The sequence below is a fragment of the Heliangelus exortis genome, chromosome 1 (genome assembly GCF_036169615.1).
Source record: "Heliangelus exortis chromosome 1, bHelExo1.hap1, whole genome shotgun sequence".
NCBI lineage: Eukaryota > Metazoa > Chordata > Aves > Apodiformes > Trochilidae > Heliangelus > Heliangelus exortis.
In genome coordinates, this window is record NC_092422.1 from 155,209,763 (window position 1) to 155,230,440 (window position 20,678).

At 50.0% G+C, this 20,678-nt stretch overlaps 1 protein-coding gene and 1 long non-coding RNA gene across 2 annotated transcripts; one reads left to right on the forward strand and one right to left on the reverse strand.

The window, feature by feature from the left end:
• Positions 1-57: 57 nt before the first annotated feature.
• On the forward strand, positions 58-6,079 carry LOC139791195 (uncharacterized). Its single transcript, XR_011723822.1, has 3 exons — positions 58-330; positions 498-637; positions 2,075-6,079. It is a non-coding gene; the product is annotated as an uncharacterized lncRNA (long non-coding RNA).
• BHLHE41 (basic helix-loop-helix family member e41) lies at positions 5,074-9,446 on the reverse strand. Its single transcript, XM_071733150.1, has 5 exons — positions 9,050-9,446; positions 8,730-8,793; positions 8,367-8,474; positions 8,004-8,115; positions 5,074-7,880 (listed from the first exon to the last, which is right to left on the reverse strand). Exons 1-5 carry the CDS (start codon positions 9,109-9,111, stop codon positions 6,868-6,870), a joined length of 1,359 nt encoding a protein of 452 aa, XP_071589251.1. The 5' UTR covers positions 9,112-9,446; the 3' UTR covers positions 5,074-6,867.
• Between the last annotated feature and the right edge of the window lie 11,232 nt (positions 9,447-20,678).

Here is a 20,678-nt window from a genome sequence, read left to right on the forward strand (position 1 = left end):
CGGCTGCTGCGGCCCGCGTGCGGTGGGCGGGGCGAGGGCGGGTCGGGCCCGCCGCGCGGCGCGGTTGCCATGGGAACGCCACGGCACCGCTTCCCGCCCCCCACCCCTCCCCTCCTCCCCGAGACGGCGCGGCCCGGGCGCACGTGCCGGGCAGCGTGCGCGGTGTCACGTGGCCGCGCGCGTGACGGCCGTTGGTGCCTCCGCCTGCCTGAGGGGCGGCCGCGCACTTTGGACGGCGGCGAGGGGAGGCGGGTTCGGGGCGGCTTTATCGGCCAGCAATCGGCTGAGGAGGCTTTCCCTGCCATCCCGCTGAGACCTGTGGGGCTCAGGGTGAGGTCCGGTCGCGGTGGTCCCCTCTGTGGCGGACCTGTCTCCAGGCAGGCCTGATCCTATCCTTCCGTGGCAAGCCGGCTGCCGTCAGGCTTCGCTGTGAACTCTGAAGGGAGTGCAGGAGGTTCTCTGACGAAATAACCTGAATGACCTCTCCTGTACCCCAGGTGCCGTGCCTGTGTCTCCCGTAACTGCTGTCCAGCACTAACGCGCTTTCTCAAGCACTGGCTTGTAAAAGCAGAAGTAGGTGTGCAGCCTGCCGCGAGTGCCGCTGTGCTGCTTTACCTCTTTTACCATCTGCACAAAGGTAGATGAGGTACGTCAGACAAGGTCTTTCTTTTCAAGCATAGCATGAAGTATTTTTCATCTTTAGGAGGGCTGTCCTTTTCAGCCTCTCAGTTATTGGGGATTAGGAGTGCATACTGAAAAAAAGATTGTTTCTCTTACTGTTAGTCCTGAAAACACATTTGCAGATCTTGCTGCCAATAAAAACTTCTCTGTGTCTCAGGCTGCCCTGTTGTTACAGAGTCAACCCTTGGTGGCTTGTGGTTATTTTCTGTTTGGTTTTGATAGAAGTACTCCTATTCCAGCCAACGGGAAAAGCAGGTCCTGCACCTGGAGCCTAGAGCCCAGCATTACAATCTTTACTGGAAGCTGTGATCTCCACAGCTCTGATCAGAGAATCTAAACCTGAAGTCCATTCAGTGGGCTCTAACCAAGACTGAAGCCCTTCATGCTATAAGTGAGACCACGCAGCTGGACTATGGGTCCTATGTGGATGGGCTTCTTTGCAAACAACGTTGTTGCAAAGCTGTGTGCCTGCCTGCCTTCCACCAACTGCAGGGCTGAAGCCTTAGCAATTTTGTTGATAAAGTACAGTGAGAATAGAATCCACGTTAGTATCTGTCAGCTCAGTTGACTCTGTAGTGCAGATACGACTCCAAACATACTCAGGGAATCAATTTTCTGCTGAATAAGAAGGTGCCATATTTACATAGCTCTTTTCCTGATGTTCTTTAGAAATCGGTCAGTTATGAGACTGACTTGGCCACAAGGGTTTCTTTTTTGGTAAGTGTTCTCCGGGTTTTGGTCTGGATGAAAGTATTTTCAAACAAGAGCTCTGAGAGCAAAACAAGCAAGCTGAATTTAGGAGCTGCTTCCCTTTTCTGGTTGTGGGGTTGCAATCATGCAGGCAGTAATACCCAGCAGATGTCTGCACTCAAGGAACTGATGATATTAGAGGAGATCGATTTCTAAAACATTCATCAAAGGTTTGTGCTAGTTTGTATCGGTTGGTTTCTGTTAGAACAAGTGTATGTGCTTTTAAACTAAAACAGGACAAATGGCAACAGGGAAAAAAATGAAAAAGTAAAAAAAAAAAAAAAAAAAAAAAAAAAAAAAAAAAAAAAAGCCCCAGAGCAGCCAACAACCAAGAGGTCTTTATGGATGCAGGAGAAAAAAGTCTCCTCAGACCCCATGGCCCTGTAGAGCTGCTTGGGATCACAGCCCCTGCTGTCCCAGGCATGCCCTGCCTCCTCTGGGACACAGCAGGAATGCCAGAGAGGAGGAGGCATGCTTGCACCCCCTTAAGGAGCAGCAGTGGCAGCAGGTGTGTTGTCACTGGGCACCCTCTGAGTTCAGTGAGGCAGAACAGCTTCTGCTGCTTGGCCCAGGGCAGGGCAGCTCCGTGCAGCCTGTGCTACTGCCATGCTCGAGGCTGTAATGAATTTCGTGTTTCTGACAGATTGACAGCCCCGGGGACTGAAATGCTGTAGCCACAGGAAGAATGAAGAGAGTGCAGAGACAGTGGCAGCTCACCCTTGCTCACATCCAGCCTGCACATGTCTGGGACTTGCATGGACACTGCTAGTGGCAGGTGAGCCACCAGCTTCTCTCTGCTGCTTTGCAGTGAGCTACTTTTGGAGTGCAGTATAACCAGAGATAGTAAGTAGAGATTCAGACTTTCTTGAGTGAAACTGGCTCTAAAAATTCCAAGTGTTTGTTGTGGAGAAGAAATGTGGTGGGTTTGTAACTTGCTTTCTTTGAGGTCATGCTTTCAAGTTAATTTCTGCAACCAGCAGAAACCTCAAAGAAGGTAGAGATCACAAGACTCCAGGAGCTGATGCTTCAAGAGAAAAGGAAATATACTACAAGATCCAGGGTACAGCGCAGGCTACAAATTTACCAGTGCTGAAACACACCTAGCACATGGTCCTTAGGGTTGCTGGAGATTGAAGACATTCATTCTGACCTGATTAGGAGTGAAAATTATACAAAAATCCCCCAAACAAGTCCCAAAACATAGACCTAGGACCTACTCCAAAGCCCAGTATGCTTGAGAAAAGAACTTACATTTATTTAATTCGTAGGTCAGGGCTTTCTTAAACAGGGCTGTTAATCAATTTGAGTACTATAACTGTGATCCTTTCAAACATAAAACTTTCATGGCCTTCAGTGAGAGGTACATGTTATTACCTTTCATGGACTTAACAATCTCAATTTTTAACAATCTCTCTCTGTGTTTATTTAACACACTATAATTGAGCCTTTCATGACACTATAACACACTGGATATTTTGACCTGTTTTCAAAGTTTATTACTTAAGAAAATATATTTACTGGTTTACATCCCTTATCTTGTGGTTAATGAGAAAATAAAGTATGGAGTTAAGTGTATACAGTCAGTGTAACACCCAGCCCTGTACCCTTCAGACTTGGAAAGTGCAGATGATGGTCTATATATCATACGGTTACAGAAAGTAAGTAGGAAATAACAAGCATTGATAATACATATCTGCACATAAGTTAATGTATATTTAAACCTGTCAGGGTCTTTTCTGGTGTTTGTATGATTTTTTTTTAACCTCAAGAAAATACAAAATTTACAATTTGATTTAGTCTCCCAAGGGATCTGAGGAAGCCTTGAATTTAATAGTTAAATCTGACACTAGGGTCTCTCCTATTATTTGCCTTTTGCTCTCAGCAGCTGTAGGTTATCAGCCTCAGTTACAATCCTTTTTTTCACATATTTGCTTTTGTAAGTCATTGCTATTATCTGAAACACATATTTTTCATTATGTTTTATGTAATAAAATTTAATAGACTCCACTGATGCTGCAACTTGGCATGAAGTCACTTGGCACGTTTGATTCAAGGGCTAATAAAAATAAGCCTTCCTGCTACTGCACATGGTAAATAATGAAATTGATAAAACCTTATAAGGATCTAGGCTTACAGCCTAATGAAATCTAAACTGATTCATATTCCCAAAGGCTAGAAATCTCAAAAAGTCTTAAAGCCTGTCCTGGGCTTAGCTTTCAAACCACTCAAGTTATTCCTGAGTACAAGTTTTATTCCTGGGTACAAGTTTTTTGGGTTTTGTTGTTTTGGTGGGGTTTTTTGTTCTGTTTTGGTTTGGGTTTTTTGGTTTTTTCCATGTCCTTGTGGTTTCCCCTGCATATATTAAATTGGTAGGAAGGGCTTCACACTCAGTAAAGGTTGATTCCCTTCCCAATATGAGGAGCTGGACTTTATGAGCAGGTTTGTCCCAGTGTAACTCAGTCCATGTAACAAGTGCTAAGCTGTTTCAGTGTGCGGGTCAGAGTAAGGGGCTGGTGAGTTACAGAGTGGAGGGGTTGAACCTGGTTCACTTTTCATTCCTGTGGTAACGCAAGGTGCAGAATAGGATCCAAAGACAACTGAAGTCACACGCAGATTTTTCCATTACCTTTGATAAGCTTTGATTTTGGCCCACAAATGACTGACTTAAGCGTCAGTAGTGGCCTTTGGTCCATTATCATCAGTTTCTGGAAAATGCAGTTCTGTGTGTCCATTGGTATTTGTACAGATGGCCTTCCTATCGCTACCATGGACTGAGTTTACTGTGGCTTCCATGTGAGAAGACACGTACCTATTTGTGTGCAATCCCACTTGCACAGTTAAAAAGGAGGGCTTATTTTTTGCATCTTTTTATAACTCTTCCTATATTTTAAAGGACTGCTGAAGTTTTGTTACATTGGTGTTCCAACCTTGCACGGTCGGTGTCGCAAGTACAGAATCACTAGTATTGAAGAACCAGTAGAGGGAGCACGAAATGCTTCCTTTGAATTTCTCTTACATAAACGTTGGCTACTGTTTGAAGGTTTTCTTAATTTTATTTCTCTGGAACAGGAATACTTTTTGAAAGAATAGGTGATCTGCGGCACAGATATTAAATCCGTGGAAATCTTTAGGCTGCTACATTTGCATGCGAGGAATTACCTGCCTGTTTCCACCACTCCTGCTCCCTCCCCCTGCCCTACTCCTCCATCCTGCCAAATGTGAAGTTTTCCTAGAGGATTTCCAAGCTGGGACATACATCATTCCTCCAGAGATTACGATACGTCATTAGACTGTCAGGCAAATCGCAGCATTTGTTCATTGTGAACAAAGATAACTCCCATGCAGCACCAGGGCTGTAAAGTGGCAATTTGAAAGATTAATAGTTTGCAAAAAGTAGAGGAAAAAAGTATATGTCAGGAAGAAACATCTGTATGTTCCACACGCATGCTTTACACTCTGCTTTGTGGAACACACTTAAAACAATTTGCTAAAGAGAGTTAAAGGAAACCAAGTAAATTCAAACTCAGATTAAAAATATGAAAAGGCATTAACTTATTATAATCAGCCATGCAGTCATATGTTTTGAAGCTAAATGAACGCATTATGCATGATCATAAGATTTTTAATTAGTAGACAACCCCATTTTGTGTATTAAAGTTTTTATTCCTTAGTAAGAATTTTTTAAATCACAAAATAGTGTGGAAATATTTAGATAATAGAATTCATGGAGTGCTGGAAAATACTGAATATAAAGATTGATTTCTAATATATCACATACTAAACTGTTCTAAACCAGCTGGTTTCTTGCAGACAGAATTTATTTTTTTAATAATTTAAGACAGCATAAGCTTGTATCAAGCATAAGCATTGTAACAAAAGTGCAACTTTTTCAGCAAATCCTCCCAAAAGATATTTAACTCAAAATATCATTAACATGTATTTTCTCCCTACAAAAATAGCATGTCAGACATCATTAATTGGATGTATTAACAACTATTTACATACAGCCACTCTGTAGGCTAGTAAGATTTTTTTTTTTTTTTTTTTTTTTTTTAACGTTGTTTAAACACAGCGTTTGAGGCAAACAGTAGCAACAGCAGCAGCAGATGCACCAAACAGACTGACAGACCCCGGACACGCACTTGCTCCTCGCCAGGCTGTTGTGTCTCACCTCTTACATAACATTCAAGTGAGATTTCTCACAGTGCTACCTTGGCAACAAACTAAAAATACCTAGGCAAGGTCTTGGTTTAAGCCTTATTATAAAAGCTTTATCTGTGTGATTATCTGGTGTCTGGTTTGTCTCCAGAAAGGGAAATCATGATATTTGAGCATGGGATGAGGGGAGAACACATATGGGAAACTTACCCCAACTGGTCTAATCGTTTCTGATTGCACAGTGAGGAGTTTACCTATGGCCTCCAGTTTGTGTCATTTGGAATTTAGGATAAAATGAGTTCAGGCTGACGAGCTGTTCTTGCTTTCTTGGGGAAGGGGGTTCTTTTTGCAGTTCAGTGCAGAAACATTCATTTTATACAGCAAGGTTTGGGGAGTAATCTCTCAGGAACTTACTGAATTAAAGACAGGGCAAGAACAAATGCACTTGCTACACTTGTATACCTTAACCAAAAAAAACCAAAAAACCAAACCAAACAAAAAACAAAACAAAAAAACCACAACAAAACAAACCAACCCAAAACAGAAAAAAACCCACAAGGTGACACAGTGGGTCTGACTCTCCCTCCTTTGCACACCCAAAACTCAGTGGAGCCAGTGGCATCCCCGGGTGCTCAAGGCACTGCGGGTCCGGGCTCAGGGTCTATCCCTCCTCACTCCGGTTCTCAGTAAAGTGCTAGCACGGGTGCTGGGGTCTGCCCTTCTTCCCTCGCCTCACCCTGAACCCACCCAGGTCTCCCGGACAACAAGTGCAAGATCCTAAGCGGGACTTAGGGACATTGTATAAACCCATTCCACATAAGGTGCAACATTTAAGTTACCTTATAGAGAAGCAAAAAAAAAAAAAAAAAAAAAAAAGTATCCTTGCTACTTTTCCTTCCTTTTTTTTTTTTTTTTTCCTTTAACATATTTATGCATTTATAAAGCCAAACATTAAAAAAATACTGAGTAGCAAATTTCATCCTTGGCGATCCTCTGCGGGGGCAGCGCCGGGACCAGCAGCTTCGACAACAAGACGCGGGGCTCCCCGCGGGGGTGGCCGCTCCCTCGGGGCAAGGCCCCGTACCCTGCGGCCACCGGTCCCCGGCTTGGCCCGGCGCGACGCCGGCGACGCCTTGCATTCGTTGCCCCGCTCCCCGTAGGAAACCGGGGGCGCAGGTACCGGTCCGATGGCCCCACCCCGCCCTGCTGCGGGGCGGCCAGTCCGAGGGGAGGGCAGCGGCGGCGGGGAGCCCGCGGGGGCTCCCGGCCAGCTGCGGCTCAAGGGCCCTCGGCACCAGGTTCCTCGGCGGCTCCGGGCTCGGCCTCCTCGCCGAGCTCGGCGGCGGCAGCGAAGGGGTGCGGGAGGTGGGGCGCTGGGGGCATCCCAGCGGCAGCGGCAGCGGCCGCCTTCTCGGCGGGGCCGAGCACGGAGGAAAGGCAGGGGAAGGAGGCGGCAGCCGCGGCGGCGGCGGCTGCGGCTGCAGCTGCCTGAGCCGGGATGCCCGGGTAGAGGAGCGGGATGGGGGCGGCGGGGTAGAGATACTTTTCCAGGCTGCCTTTATCCAAGAAGGGCTGCATGTAGGCGGCGGCGGAAGGGGAGATGAAGTAGAAGGGTAGGCAGAAGGGGGCCGCCGCCGCCGGCTGTCCGAAGGGGGCCCCGCCGCCTCCAGCCCCCAGGGCCATCAGCGAGCCCAGCAGCGCAGCATCGGGTCTCACCAGCGCCGACGCCGCAGCCGCCTCGGCGCCCCGCGCTGCCAGCCCCGGCGGGACGGGCAGGGGGCTGCCGCCGCGGTCCAGCTTCAGACGCTTGGGCGCGGGGGGAGCCTCGTCCCCCGAGGGTTCCTGCTTGATGGCCAGAGCGGGCAGAGGCCCCCCGGCCGCCGCCGCCGCAGGGCCACGCTCGGGGCGCGCCTCGCCCTCCCCGCCGTAGCCGCTGTCCGTGTCCGTGTCGGTCTCGGCGCTGAGCTCGGCTGCGTGAGTCCGCTGGATGACGGGCACGCAGTTAGCCTGGCCCTCCGGTTTGTGGCCCGGCGCGCAGTGGGGGGCGGGTGGGGAGGAAGAGGAGGATCCCTTGCTGAGGGGGCCCGGCGGCGGGGAGAGGAGCTGAGGGCCGGGGAGGAACTGCGAGGAGATGGAGTGCAGGTGGCCGAGGAGCTGGGCGCATCTTTGCTCACGGGGGGTCCAGCTCTCGAAGCGGGAGAGGTACTGCAGCACTTCCTTGGCGCACGTCTGGAACCCCGAGTGGAAGGCGTCCAGGTCGGCCTGCACGGGAGACTTCATGGACCGCTCCCCTGCGAGGGAGACGGAGAGGAGTCAGCGTTTGTCTGCGGCTCCTACCTGGAGTACCGCGCTCCCCGGTTCCCTCCGCCCGCCCCCAGTGCTCCTCGGCTGGGGCGTCCCCCGGGGCCCCTTACCATTCTGCAAAGCAATGATCTTCTGGTGCTGCTGCTCCGTTAAGGCTGTGAGAGCTTTCAAGTGTTTCAAAGTCAATTCCAGCACCACCGCTTTCTCCAAGTGTCCCAACGTCTGCAAAAGCAAGGAAAGGGGGCGGATTGGCTACCTCCCGGAACGTTTGGCTACCGCCAAAAGCCGCCTCCGCAACTTCGGGTAAACTAGTCCCCGAGGGGTGTTACGGCCAGGGCCGCTGCCGTGGCCGGCAAGCAGTCAGGCGGGCAAGCAGCCCTGCCTTCCGCGCCCCCGCCGACTTGGGGGCTGCTCTGCGGGCAGGGTGCCGGCGCCTACACCTACATGTACATATACGCGCCTCTGCACCTTACCGTCAATTTCAGATGCTCAGGCAGTAAATCCTTCAGCTGGGCGATACATTCGTTAATCCTGTCTCGCCTCTTCTTTTCTATCAGTCTGTGTGGCAGTTTGTATGTTTCCTAATGAGCAAAATCCGGAGAAGGGAAGCGTTAGACAGCGTCCCTCGGAACGGCGATCAAAACCAAAACAAATGTCATGCCGACCACATGCCGCTCAAATTATCGCCAAGGCACCGCTCTCCCCGCCGGGACAGCTCGTTCGTAAACCCGCTTGCAGTTTGGGGGGAAGTAGAAAGCGCAGCCCCCCGGGGATGCTCTGAAAAATTGAGCGAGCCCAAATGAAACGATTAAACGAGAACAGCCCCAGAAACTTACCTTGCTCTCGTCCCTCTTCACGCCTCTTTTGGGTTTGCACAGATAGAGGGAAGGGTAGTCCAGCCTGGAGAAAAACACAAAGATCCAGCATCGGCAAGAGCCACAGCTAGCCTAGCCCCTCCTCGAGTGGGCGAACAGACCCCAGCGCCGCTGGGGGAGCCGAGTGCTCTTCCCGGAGGGCCGGGCGAGGGACCGCCCGGGTCCGCCCGCGGAGGGAGGCGATCCCCGCGCACCGCCGCGGAGCCGGCACCGCTTCTAGCGCTGCACGGCACTTTCCCAGGAAGAGACAGGAGACGGAGCCCTTGCCCCGAGCGCCTTACCCTATAAAATCTCTATGCTCCAGCAGCTGCCTCTCCGGCAAGCGGGAGATTCCTTCATCCATGTCTGGCAGCGGCTGATGTTTCGTCGCTGCTTTTGACGGAGCCTGCAGGATGCTGAGATCGGTCTTGGGAGATCCGCGAGCGACGCTGTGCACATGCAGCCTCCGTCCCCCCCCCTCTCTCCCGTGCAGTGGCGAAAAGTGTGCGGCAGCTCGCGTCCCCCCCCCCCCTTTCTGCCTCCGCCGCTGCCGCTCCCCCTGCCCGCCTCGCTCCCGCTGCCCGCGCACACGCCGGCAGCACGCGCTGCGCCGCGACTTTGCACCCGCCGCCGCCGCCGCCGCCGCCGTGCCTGCCCGCGGGGCACGCGCGCCGCCAGCCAGCCCCGCACCCGGCTCACGTGCGGCGCGCGCCGGGCGGGCGGGGGGGCGGGGACGGGCGGGACCGGGGCGGGGAAAGGCGGGGGGGAGAGGGGGGGGGGAGGAGAGGGCCTCCGCTAGCGGTCGGGGAGGGGGGGGGTCCCCGCCGCCGGCCCCGGGGGCCACCCTGCGTGGCACCGGCTCTCCCCCGTGTTACTCTGCTGCTGCTGCTGTTGCCGTTATGGTCGTCGTTGTTATTGCCATCGTTGCTGCCAGTGATGCCGCATTTTTATTACTGTATTTTTCTGATTTAACTTTTTTTAAAAATATATTTTAGTAGTTTAATTTTTTATACTTTTGTTTCAAATTACTATTTTTATTATTATTTATTTGTATTTGCGCAGGCCCCTGGAAAACGTTCCCACAGGGGATCGAGCCCCAGCTGCCCTCAAGGCAAAGAGACCCCCACGCTGAGAGAGAGGGGCGGAGGGTGGGAGCAGACGCAGCCACCAGCCTCTCCCTGAGGGTCGGGTAGGGGGTCACGTTTGTCATACGTTTCACAGACATGTGCGGATACGTGGGCACGACCCGGCGCACACGCGTTGGTTCCGCGGTGCGGCAGTGGCAGCCCGGGGCGCTCCCCGGTTCGGCGCCGCCGTGCCGCAGCTCTCGCCCCCCTATGACACCTCCCGGCCGCCGCTACTCCCGGCGCCTCTCCCGCCCGGCCTTCGGGCGACTGCCGGGTCTGCCTGCAGCGCCAGATCGCTGCAAAATCGTTCCTTACCTAGTTAACGATATATATGAATATATATCTATGTATATCTCTATCTATCTATCTATATATGTATGTATACAATACAAACACATCTGTATTTTGATGCTCCCCTCGTGACGGGCAGCCCGCATCCCTGCGGGGCGCAGAGGGTGACATTGGGAGAGGATTTGCACCAGTGCAGCGTGACCGGCCGCGGCAGTCCCTGGTCGGGGTGGAGCGGGCGGGGACCCCCCCCCTACTCCGCCCCCTCGCCCTCGTCCCTACGCAGCCCTTGCTCCCCGCCGGCGGCGGTACCGACAGCCGCCTCCCTAATCCCGTCTCACACTGGTACGAGCACAGGGCCAGCAACGTGACCCGACCTGCTGCCACATCACTGCCGCCGGCAGCACCGGGCGGCCTTGCCCCGCCGCCCCCCCGACAGCAAGCGCCGGCACCGGGCACCCCCCAGCTCCGGTTACCGGGCGCCATGCCCCTCCAGCCCCGGGCAGCGAGCAGACACGCACACACCCCCCCCGACCCCTGCCAGGCAGCCTGCCAGGACCCGTCTGCCAGCGGCCATCCGGGGGTGCTGCATCCCCAAGGCGATGGGATGCTCTTCCCCGTGCCCCGGACTGAGGCGCTGTACCCGTGTGTTAATGTCCTTGCGTGTGTGTGTCCCTGCGTGTGCGTCCCTGCGTGTGCACACCAGCGCGGTATGTGCGGCCCTGCAACGTGCGGGGTTTGCAGTGTGTTGCGGGGTGTGTAGCGGTCCCGTCCCCACGTGCAGTGTGGGGGAGGAGGAGCTTCTCCGACACCCCGACAACCCCCACCTCACTCCCCACCCCCTTCGTGACTCAGGGCCCGGCTGGCTGTTTTCTCTCCGGTGATGCCGGCGGGAACCGCAGGCGGGAAAGTGTCATCGGAGGCGATCCATGAAAGATCCGTTTACTCCCCCCTCTTAGCATCCCCCCCCTCCCACCCGCCAGCCCTTACCGCCTGCCACGCACTCATCTCAGCTTTACTCCCTCCCTTCCCCAGGATCCGGCTCCTAGAGATGCGTGACCCCCTGTCCCGGTGCGCAGTTTCGGGCTCCCACAGCATCTGGGAGGGAATTACCCCCCAAAACAGAAAGCACGCCCCCGCCAGCCAAAAGACAGACAAGAGCCTCATATCATCCCTTTCTAAAGACAGTGCTTTACAGGTAATCTTATCAGGAGGTTAACTCGTGATTTTTATATGGGGAGAGCCGTGAGGAGGGGGGTGTGTGACTGCTGAAACCATACTGCCCGTCTGGAAAGTGCGAATGAGGTTTGAGGAGCAGAGGAGGCTCTGAGGAGGTGTGAGAGGCTCCTGCTTGGCAGACAAGCGAGTGGCACTGCAGGCGTATTTAGCTCTTTCCCTGGTAACCTGGTGACATTTTCACGCTGTCAGTACAACTAAGCTGAGGGCTAAAAATAAACTACCAAAATGTATGCCACATGCCTATAGGTTGTATTTTAGGGGTGCCAGGAGGAGAGGCTTGTGGACTGCTACAGACCTTCTTGGGAGAATCTGCTGCTGGTGAGAAAAGCAAACTGTTCATAGGCTGGACTGCTGTCCTGCTCCTGAGGGAAGGAGATTTGCAGACTGCAAGTGAAACTTCTGTGCCAGCTTAAGTTAGCCAAGACAGGCATCAATGCTGGACACCTAAGGTGGAGCTACAGGCTCTTTTGCTGGTCAGTGGAGATAAACACCTTCAGCATTAAATTCCTCTCCTGACTGGACCAGTCTTTGAGAAAGCATCAAGAAAACTATAGACACAGCCCAAATAAACAAAAAAAAAGGAGCCCGGCCCTGAGATAAAGCATATGGAGACCTTTCAAGAGAGTGCTGTCTCAAAGAGAGTTTGAACTCTGAAAGAAAAGACAATCTCCTCCAGCTGGTGACTCCCATGGGCTTTGCATGGCTTCTGTAGCTAATACAGAGTGTAGGGAGCAAAGGTTGAGCATTTCTGGAGGACCTTCTTGTAGACCACCTGAAACATTTCTGGGGTGTCTTTGACAGCTTCATCCTCTGGAACAACCTGCAAATCTTCAAATGATGGAAACTCAGCTTCTAGGAGGAGAAGTCCTCGTTCTGAGATTCCACTGTAACCAAGTGGGAACGGAAATTGAAAATGACCAAACGATGCAAAACATGAACAGAGACAGCTGGAGACTTTGCAAAAGGAGTTCAAGCAACATCTGGAAACTTCAAGAGAGGTTTATAAGAGGTCACCTGCAGACAAGGATAAAAGACTTCAGTGTCCAGAGAGAGTGAAAAGTTTTCTTGGAAGATCCCCAGTTTAAAATGGCAAGATGGATCAAAGAGGTGATCAGCAGCATGACTATCATGGAAAAGAATGTTTTCCAGAAAATAAGAGGCACATAAAAAGCTTTGGCCAATTTACAAACAAAGATGAACCACTGCAAAGAGTTAAGAAACTGACAAAAAACACTCAGAAAAGGAAATCAAGGTTTGCAGGTCACCACAGGAAAAAACAGCCTCCTGCTGTAGAGAAGGGCTAGCCAGAACACCGCCTACTACCAAACACTTGCCACCATTTTCAGTCTACAGGAGGAAGGAATCAGACTGTCTGTCCCAGATGAATCAGTGCAAAAACCCACAGTCTTTGAGGTGAACACATTTGGAAGTTTTATTCAGCTCAGTCCATAACCACAGTGTAAGGGAACACCTCTGAAATAGGGTGCCTAGGAGCCAACTCAATGGGTTCAGCTCTTATGGCAGTGAGTACTTGCCTTCAGGGAAAAAGACTGAATTATCTAGGCTGGCTGTATGACTAGGATCAACCACCAAATTAGAGAGAGCTGGTCAACTGTGTGCTACAAAGTGAGGGACAAAGAGAATGCCACTGAAAGATCTGGATAATTTTGACTGAACAACAAGATATTACTGTAGATTTCCAGGGTAAATTGGACATTGACTTATTCATAGATTTTCAATTATGGGATGACCAGATTGAGACCAGAGAAAAACATGAAACAAGAGCACATAAAAATCTGAGTTAGGCTAGAAATACTGTTCAGCTGTCCTGGAATCCAGCAGGAGATGCCTCAGGAGGAGCCGATGAACAGAGCAGGCACATAACGAAAGCTCCCCAGGCCAGTCTCCCAGTCCTGATGGCCTGTGGTGCAGAGACTTCCTGAGCCAGAAACGATATCTCTGTGTTTAATGGGAAGCCAAAGACACCGTGAGAAGCAGAAGAATTTGCCAAGGTGCTTAAATCATGGGCTGCAGCAGAGCATTGGGCCAGGAAGCAGGCACTGGTGAGAAGTTGGTCAGTCACCAGGACTCCTGTCAGTACAGCTCTGTGGCTAATGCAGAGAGAAGAAAAGAGAACTTTCTATTTCAGAGAGTGCAACACTTACCTAATGTATGTAAAACAAGAGAGACAGCAGCCATGCAAAAATGCAGCTGAGTTCAGAAGCAGAAATAAAATAACCTGACTGTGGGAAAGTGGCTGGCTAAGACAAAGCACAATGTGCAAGTTAGCCTTTGCAGTGTTGCAAAATTGAGAAATAGGGCTAGAACCAGCTTGGGGTCAGAATCAGGACCACATTTGTGTGCAGGACTTCCACAAAAACTTTACAAGGGGGACATTGGTCAGAGAGGCACTCCTAGGCCATGTAAAATGGGTGATATTAACAGAGATGAACCAAAGCCTACTAGACCAGCCAAGCTAGGCTAATGGTTGCTGAGCTAATCAGCTTGAAATGGATGGTGATGACAGAAGAGTGTAGACACTTGCAAACCTGGGAAAGTCAGGCTGGTGAAACAGCAACACTGGAGCAAAAAAGTCATGTGTGATGTCGTCCTCAGTGCCCTATGTCTGTAACTGCACGATAAACACCAGGAACAGTGCCTTACCCTGCCAGTCTGGAAATTCCTTTTAAAAATGTGTTTTAAACTAAGCAAACTATTTGCAGTTTGCTGATCTGCAATGAAAATCTGTCCTTCCTCTCAGAGCAGTAAAAAGTAAGGCTGACTCCACTCTGAGGTCACTTCCAGCCCTGACTGATGGGAGTGTCTGAAACCTGCCTGGAGATCTGGAGCCTTCAGAGACTCTTACCCAATGTGTCAAATGGATCATGTGGATGTCAGTAGAAATGATCCCCATGTTGATGTTTTCAAGCAGCAGTGACCAGAACAAGTAAAACAACCTTCTCCCTCCCTCCCCCCCTGCCCTGAAGTCACTGGAAAGAAGATGGATTTGTGAATGAAGGTATCTTGGATAATCCCATTGTCCTGAGTTTGGTTATTCACAATAGATCTGAAAGCTGTACATTGGCAGGCAGAGGCAGAGCTGAAAGACAGGAGAACTTGCTTTCTCAGCAAAGCCTGATCTGGTGACTTCGTGATGGTTGTGGCCTTACATAAGGTATGGGCTCTGCTGGGCAGGCTGGTGGGGAAGGTATGGCATGCCATGTAACCAGGAGGCCTTGGATGGCCTCAGCCTTTCAAGAGGTCTGTTGTTCTTAGGCTATTTATGGGTCCACGCTGGGACCTTTGGACAAGAAGTGGTAGGTGCACTTACACATGGTTTGTGATAATTTCAAGGCTGACAGTCTGTAACTGGTCCCAAAGAAAAGGGAGTTGTTCCAAAAATACGTAACTTACCTCTGCCAAACAACTGGTGATGGGGAATTTCCATGAAAAAAAACCCCACCAAAACTGAGACTGCATGGAGCTGGCCTGCTCCCCAGCCACTTGCAGAGGTGCAGGTAGGAAGGACTCTGCTCCTATTACAGAAGGTTTGTTTATAGATTTACTAATATCGCAAACCCTTGCACAGGCAAGGTGACAGAGGGAGACCATTTCAGAGGCCAACAGAATAAGTTTTATCAGTTTCAGCTAATGCAATTCTTGCCATTGGTTAAATTTACAGATATTTTTTTTTTAGGACAGATGTTTGGGGTGTTCTTTCACAAGAGAAACACTATAGTAGACCATGCAGTCCTGCAATAGCTCACTCTGTGAGCTTAGGAATCCCAAATGCAATTTGTATTTTTTTTAAATGGCAATTTTGCAGCTACACAGTTAGCTGCACATCTGGGCACAAATATAGTAGTGGCAATGCCTAGTCCAGGCAGCAGCTTTGGAACTTAGCAGAAGTGATGTCATTGGTGTGAAATGGAAGAATTGATTCTTCAGTGGGATGAATGCAGAGAAGGAGATGCTTGTTTCCTCTCCTACAGCTTGTAGATGTGCAATGTTTCTAGTCCACCCAGAGGAACCAAGAAAGAGCAATGCCATGGGGGGAGCGTGAGGTCCTGAACCAGCCCATGCTGAAGGTGCATCAGAGAAAGGATCCTAGTAGGATACAACTAGAATATGTGCTGGAAAACACAATTTTCCTCAACTGAGGAGCTAAGTGGAGTCTATCTTGGGAATACCAAGGAGAAAGCATTCTGCTTGTGTTGAGGAAGTTTGGAATGAAAGTTGCAATACTGCATAAAGGCTGTGGTGCATGGAAACAGCCTGTAAGGCATCTTGGGGGATGGCTGGAGCAGGAAGTTCTGAGATTATTACTTTAAAACTGGCAAATGTTTTGAACCATACTGAGTTTGTATAAATTTCTAGAAAAAACCTTACCAAAGCCAAGGCTAACATCTACTGCGTAAAATTCAAGGAGGATGTAGAAAATGTATTGAGACAAATGCTTCTATTGCAAATAATGGAAACCCAGAGGAAACCCAGAGAAACACCAGAGAAATAGTATCTGACAGAATAATTTCATTAATTGGCTGCATTGCCTGATGTTCTTGGTTTTCTGTCTGAAGTAAATTCTGGGAGCTGCAGACTATTTCACAAAATGCCCTGAAGCTTGTCTGTTAGTGCCAGATGTCCAAGTGAAAGACATCCTCTCCCTCCAAGTCCTAGGAGGTATGGGAGGATTGCACAAAGCTCAAGGGAGAGAAGCTGGATCCAGAACATTTCAGCAGATCTGTGAGGTGGCTGGGATCTCTAAAACATCTCCATGTGACCACAGCCTGGAGGGTTGGGGTGATGTTTCTTTGCAGACTCTTCCAGTTAGCTGAACTGCTCCTCAGAACTGCATCAAGTGGTAAGACCCAGCATATTCCAGTCCTTTTGAAGGCCTCAGGAGTAGCAAAGCCCTTCCTCACCATTTTGGTGAAAAACTAAGGAGTCTGCCATGCCTTTTTATGAAGTTTTGGGAGAAGAACAAAGAGTTTCGGATCATGCATGGAAGCACATGTTGCTCTTTTTTTTTTTTTATTTTTTTTTTTTTTTAAAGTGGAAATCTGGCATATTTTACAGTCTTATAAAAATCAGGGTGGGTGAGACTCTTAAAAAGGATAAACCTAGAGAAACTCTAGCTTTTCTGTAAGAGCATACAGTAATGACCTGGATATTTATGATGGTATATAGAGTACAGCAGGGTCTTGAAACAAAATCCAGCGCTATCATGAGGCCCATTCCCAAGTGCACTAGGGAAAAACAAGCTGAGGAAAGAAAACTTCAGGGTTTTGCTTCTCCTCTGCTCTTCCCTCACTGCAGAAGTAGTCATGAAAAGCCGAAGCTGGAGAAGCTGAGGCACTAATTCCCTTCCTCCCCTTTAGCACCAAATGGGCAAAGATTTGCAGGCAGGCTGCAGGAATACTGACTGCACCTCAAGAGCACTCAGTGAGTGCCTGCCTGGAAGGCAATCAAGGAGCAGAAAACCATGAGAAAGAGGAGTACAAATGTTTTGGATAAGTGATAGGAAAATAACTTTCTGAAGCATACTGTGTAATTATAGGTAAGTAAGAATGTGTCATTCATCACCTCTTAAATTATTTTCCCTCATTCTCTGCATGGCGGATTTATTAGAGCCTTGTCATTTTGAGCTCTGTCAGGATAAAGGAGGTGGCTGAGAGGGCAAGTGTGGGAGGGAGAGCTGAGTTCTAAAACCTAGGGTGCAGTACAAACAGGACAGTCACCCTCCTCTCTGAAAAAGTAACCACCCCATCCCACACTGTGATGCTCTCCCCACATCTGGGCTGGGGCCAGGTAAGCCTAGTGAGAGCTTTTGGGTACAAGTGCTACTCAGAGCAAGCTGCCTCTGAGCACAGACCCAAGCTCTTGTCATACAAGTCCTTCTGGTTTCAGGGGAGAAGACTTAGTGTGTTTCTTATGAACCAGGACCCCGGTGAGAAAACCTCTAACTTCATCATCAGTTTCTCCTCTTAACTGGGATAATCTTCAAGAACTCCAATTATTTGTTTTGGTTTTTGCTTTTTTTTTTTTTTTTTTTTTTTTTAACCTATAGAGGCAGAAGACATAATAGCACTTTCTTAGTCTCTTTCATTGTAGACCTTCTACTTAAGATTGTCCTCGGGCCATCCTGCCTGTCTTCTTGCTACATGACAAGGGTGTATGAGTATACACAGGCCTGGAAGGTACTGTAGAGTTGAGTTTTTTAACTGGAAGGACAGGAAGAGAAATGAGGAGATCAGCTGGTACCTGTCTGATTCTGTCACCATCCTGGATCTGGAGTATGGAAGCAAGGAGATGCCCTCTGCATCATTTTGAGAAACAGGTAGCACTGGGCAGGCAAGCTGAACTATTCCCTGCTGACCTAGGGTGGGTACCCACTGAAGTCAAGCCCCAGACCATAAACAGGACAGTAAAGAGCTCAGCACAGACACCCAAGCAAAAGGACAGTCATATCTGCTGGTCACTGAAAACCTGTCATTCCAGGAGGATTAAGGCTGCCCTTAGATCCATCCTATCTTGTCAGAAAGTATACAGGATCCCTCTGGACCATGTACCCAGTAGGAAATGCCCCCTCCACTATTGCACCTGAATTCCTTGCTTCCTCCAGGGCACCCTTTGCTCTCGGGCTAGATGGCAGGGACAGCCTTCTGCTCTGGCTGATCTCCCTTGGTGTGTGCAGCACCATGGGGAGCTACCCCACAGCATGCAGGGCTCTGAAGTGCTTGCAAATCCTGCTTGACAAGGGTTGCCCGCCTGCAGTGTTCTTCATCCCCCCTTTGCTTCACCAGGATGCTGCAGCTCAGGCTTGGGCACCGGCTCGGCTCAGCGCCTGGCTGTGTGCTGGCGGTGGCAGGGTTGGCAGCCTCCTCCTTTCTTTGCTGGGAGAGTCTCCTCTCCTCTCCTTGGATGAGCAGGTTTCCAGACAGCTCCCCATTGCGAGGACAGATTTCAGAGAGGCTTTAAAAAACAACCTCATTTTAACTTGTCTCCCAGTCTGGTCCTCTGTGTCCTGCTGGGGAGGTATTGCATGGCCCCCTTTAAGCTGTCGGCAGCCAAGGCTTTCAACGTGGCAAGGGGGCCGGGCTGTGTCTGGGCAAATGTTTTCTTTCTGTGGTCAGAAAGCAGGGCTGGGCAAAGGCGCCGGGCCCGAGGCACATCCTGACAATGAGCCCCTGCCCACCCAGGCCATGCTGGGTCTCGAACTCCCACGTCGATGGCAGGGACAGCAAGGGTGGCGGAGACTTTGAGTCTTCCCCGTGGGCAGCGTTCTTCCCTCAGGAGGAGAGGGAACCCCCCCCTTGCTCAGTGCCTGTCCCTGGTGGGGAGGAGCAGGGAGAGGGTGCCAGAAAGAGAGCCCCTGGTGTGTCAGCAGGATGGGGGCCATGCCTGTGCCACCCACAGAGCTGGCTCCTCAGGCATGCCAGCACCCACTGTCTCCGGCAGCTCAGCTTGGTGATAGTGCCTTGCTAAAAGGTGGCAGGCAGCCTGTGCATCTCAGCATGGTCAGTGGGGACCCCGGCCCTCAGGCAGACATTGTTGAGGTTGCAATTGCATCATTCACCCCCCCCACATGCACACACCCCACAACCATGAAGCTCCAAATGGTCTTTTCATAAAAATACCTTCTGTCCCAGACCCTGAGTGCAAACCTGCCATTCCTGATGGTGGCCTCAGCAAAGAGCAGAAAATGATACCACGAACCCAAGTGCACACTTCAGCCTGTACCCATTAAAGCTCCTGAATTTATGTCAGGGTTGGAAAAGGTCCACAGTGTGGAAACCTCAGAGTTTTGTTTTGTTGTCCTTTCCTTCCTTTACTGTTCTGAACAAGGTGTGAGGAGGAAACAATAGGTCAGAGGGGTGCAGGATTCTTGGAAGTGAGCAGGTGGGCATGGTGTCCAAGCCAGGGGAAGCAGCAGGATGTTTGTCACACCTCCCTGTGAGTCTCTTCTGCCACAAGGGCAGGAGGGCATGCAGACATTTCACTTTTCCTTGAAATTTACCTCGTGACTTTTCTAAACCAGACATGGCCAAAGTCCAGTCAGTGGTGTGCTGCACAGTAGTCCAAGCCTTCTGGGTTTTGCTGTACAGCACAGCCCCTCTCTAAAACTTCTAGTGTGTGAAGTCACTGGCAAGGCAATAAGGCCTTGACCAAAGTCATGCTCCTGGAAGACCAGAGGCACCTGGCAATACCTGTACCTGGCAGGCAGTCAGGCAAGCAGACTAGTACCACATCCCTGTTTCCCAGCCCCACAAACCTAATGGTGAAAAGCTTGGATTATTTTTGTTTTCTTACTTCCCTGTTTTTCAGATTAATATAATTCATGTTTGTGTGGGGTTTTTTTGCCTTAAACACCTTTTCTTGAGGTATCCAAAACCATTTAGAGGAGTTTCCCAAGGCATCTGTACTCCAGGAAGCTCTTGGCTGTCCCATAAATGGACTCTGCAGGGGAAGGACAGGAGCTGGGCCCTGACACTGGTGTAATGGGAAGTGCCTGCAGCAGGACAGTATGTGTCCTTTGAGTCTTTAGCTTCTGTAGGGCTGAAACTGAGCAAAGGAGCACCAGAACATCCACACCCAGGAACCTTACCTGCAACTGCTGGATTTTATCCTCCTTTCTGTAATAGTCCACTAGAAGTGATTCCTCAAAGCACTTGGGTACATCTCAGTGTGGCAAAGTCTACACTTCCAGTCTGAGATCCCACTAGCACCAGCCACTGATACCAGAACCAGGTAAATTTCAGGTCTGGATTTCTGTGCCTGTAGTGTTCAGGCCAGCTGACAAGCAGAAACTTTCTCAGCAGAGGGAGAAATGCCCCCTACAGATGCCATGTTGACTTGAATCTCCCTGATTATGGCACTGTCTGGCAGCTGAAATCCTGGCAATGGTGGCAGCCAGGAGCAGCTTCCAGCCTGGTCCTGCATGCAACATGGTGCCTTAGGGATCTATAATCAAAGTTTTGATTATTAGGGTAAAATTTGTCATAAAGAGGAAATAGAATGAAATGAAATAAAATAAAATGAAAATGCAGCTATCAGCTTCCCTTGAGTTTAACTTGATCTATTTTAATTAAAATGTAAAAATGTCACATAACTTATCTACAACACTTTAAAGCACTAGTCAAGAATGTATTGCTATTGCTAGATAGTGACACATTTTAGCAGTAATATGATAGACATAAAGCTCTTTAATATACACAGAAAACCAAACCTCAGATACTCTGCTAAGGAAAACATTAGAGCCTCGTTGAGAAAGTAGAGA

What these genes read in the sequence shown, in the direction of transcription:
- BHLHE41 (XM_071733150.1), bottom strand. Translation starts at nt 9,111, where the DNA reads ATGGATGAAGGAATCTCCCGCTTGCCGGAGAGGCAGCTGCTGGAGCAT. An exon ending in TGAAGAGGGACGAGAGCAAG is followed by an intron (nt 8,475 to 8,729) that starts GTAAGTTTCTGG and finishes TTTGCTCATTAG; the next exon opens with GAAACATACAAACTGCCACA. An exon ending in GATCATTGCTTTGCAGAATG is followed by an intron (nt 7,881 to 8,003) that starts GTAAGGGGCCCC and finishes TCTCCCTCGCAG; the next exon opens with GGGAGCGGTCCATGAAGTCT.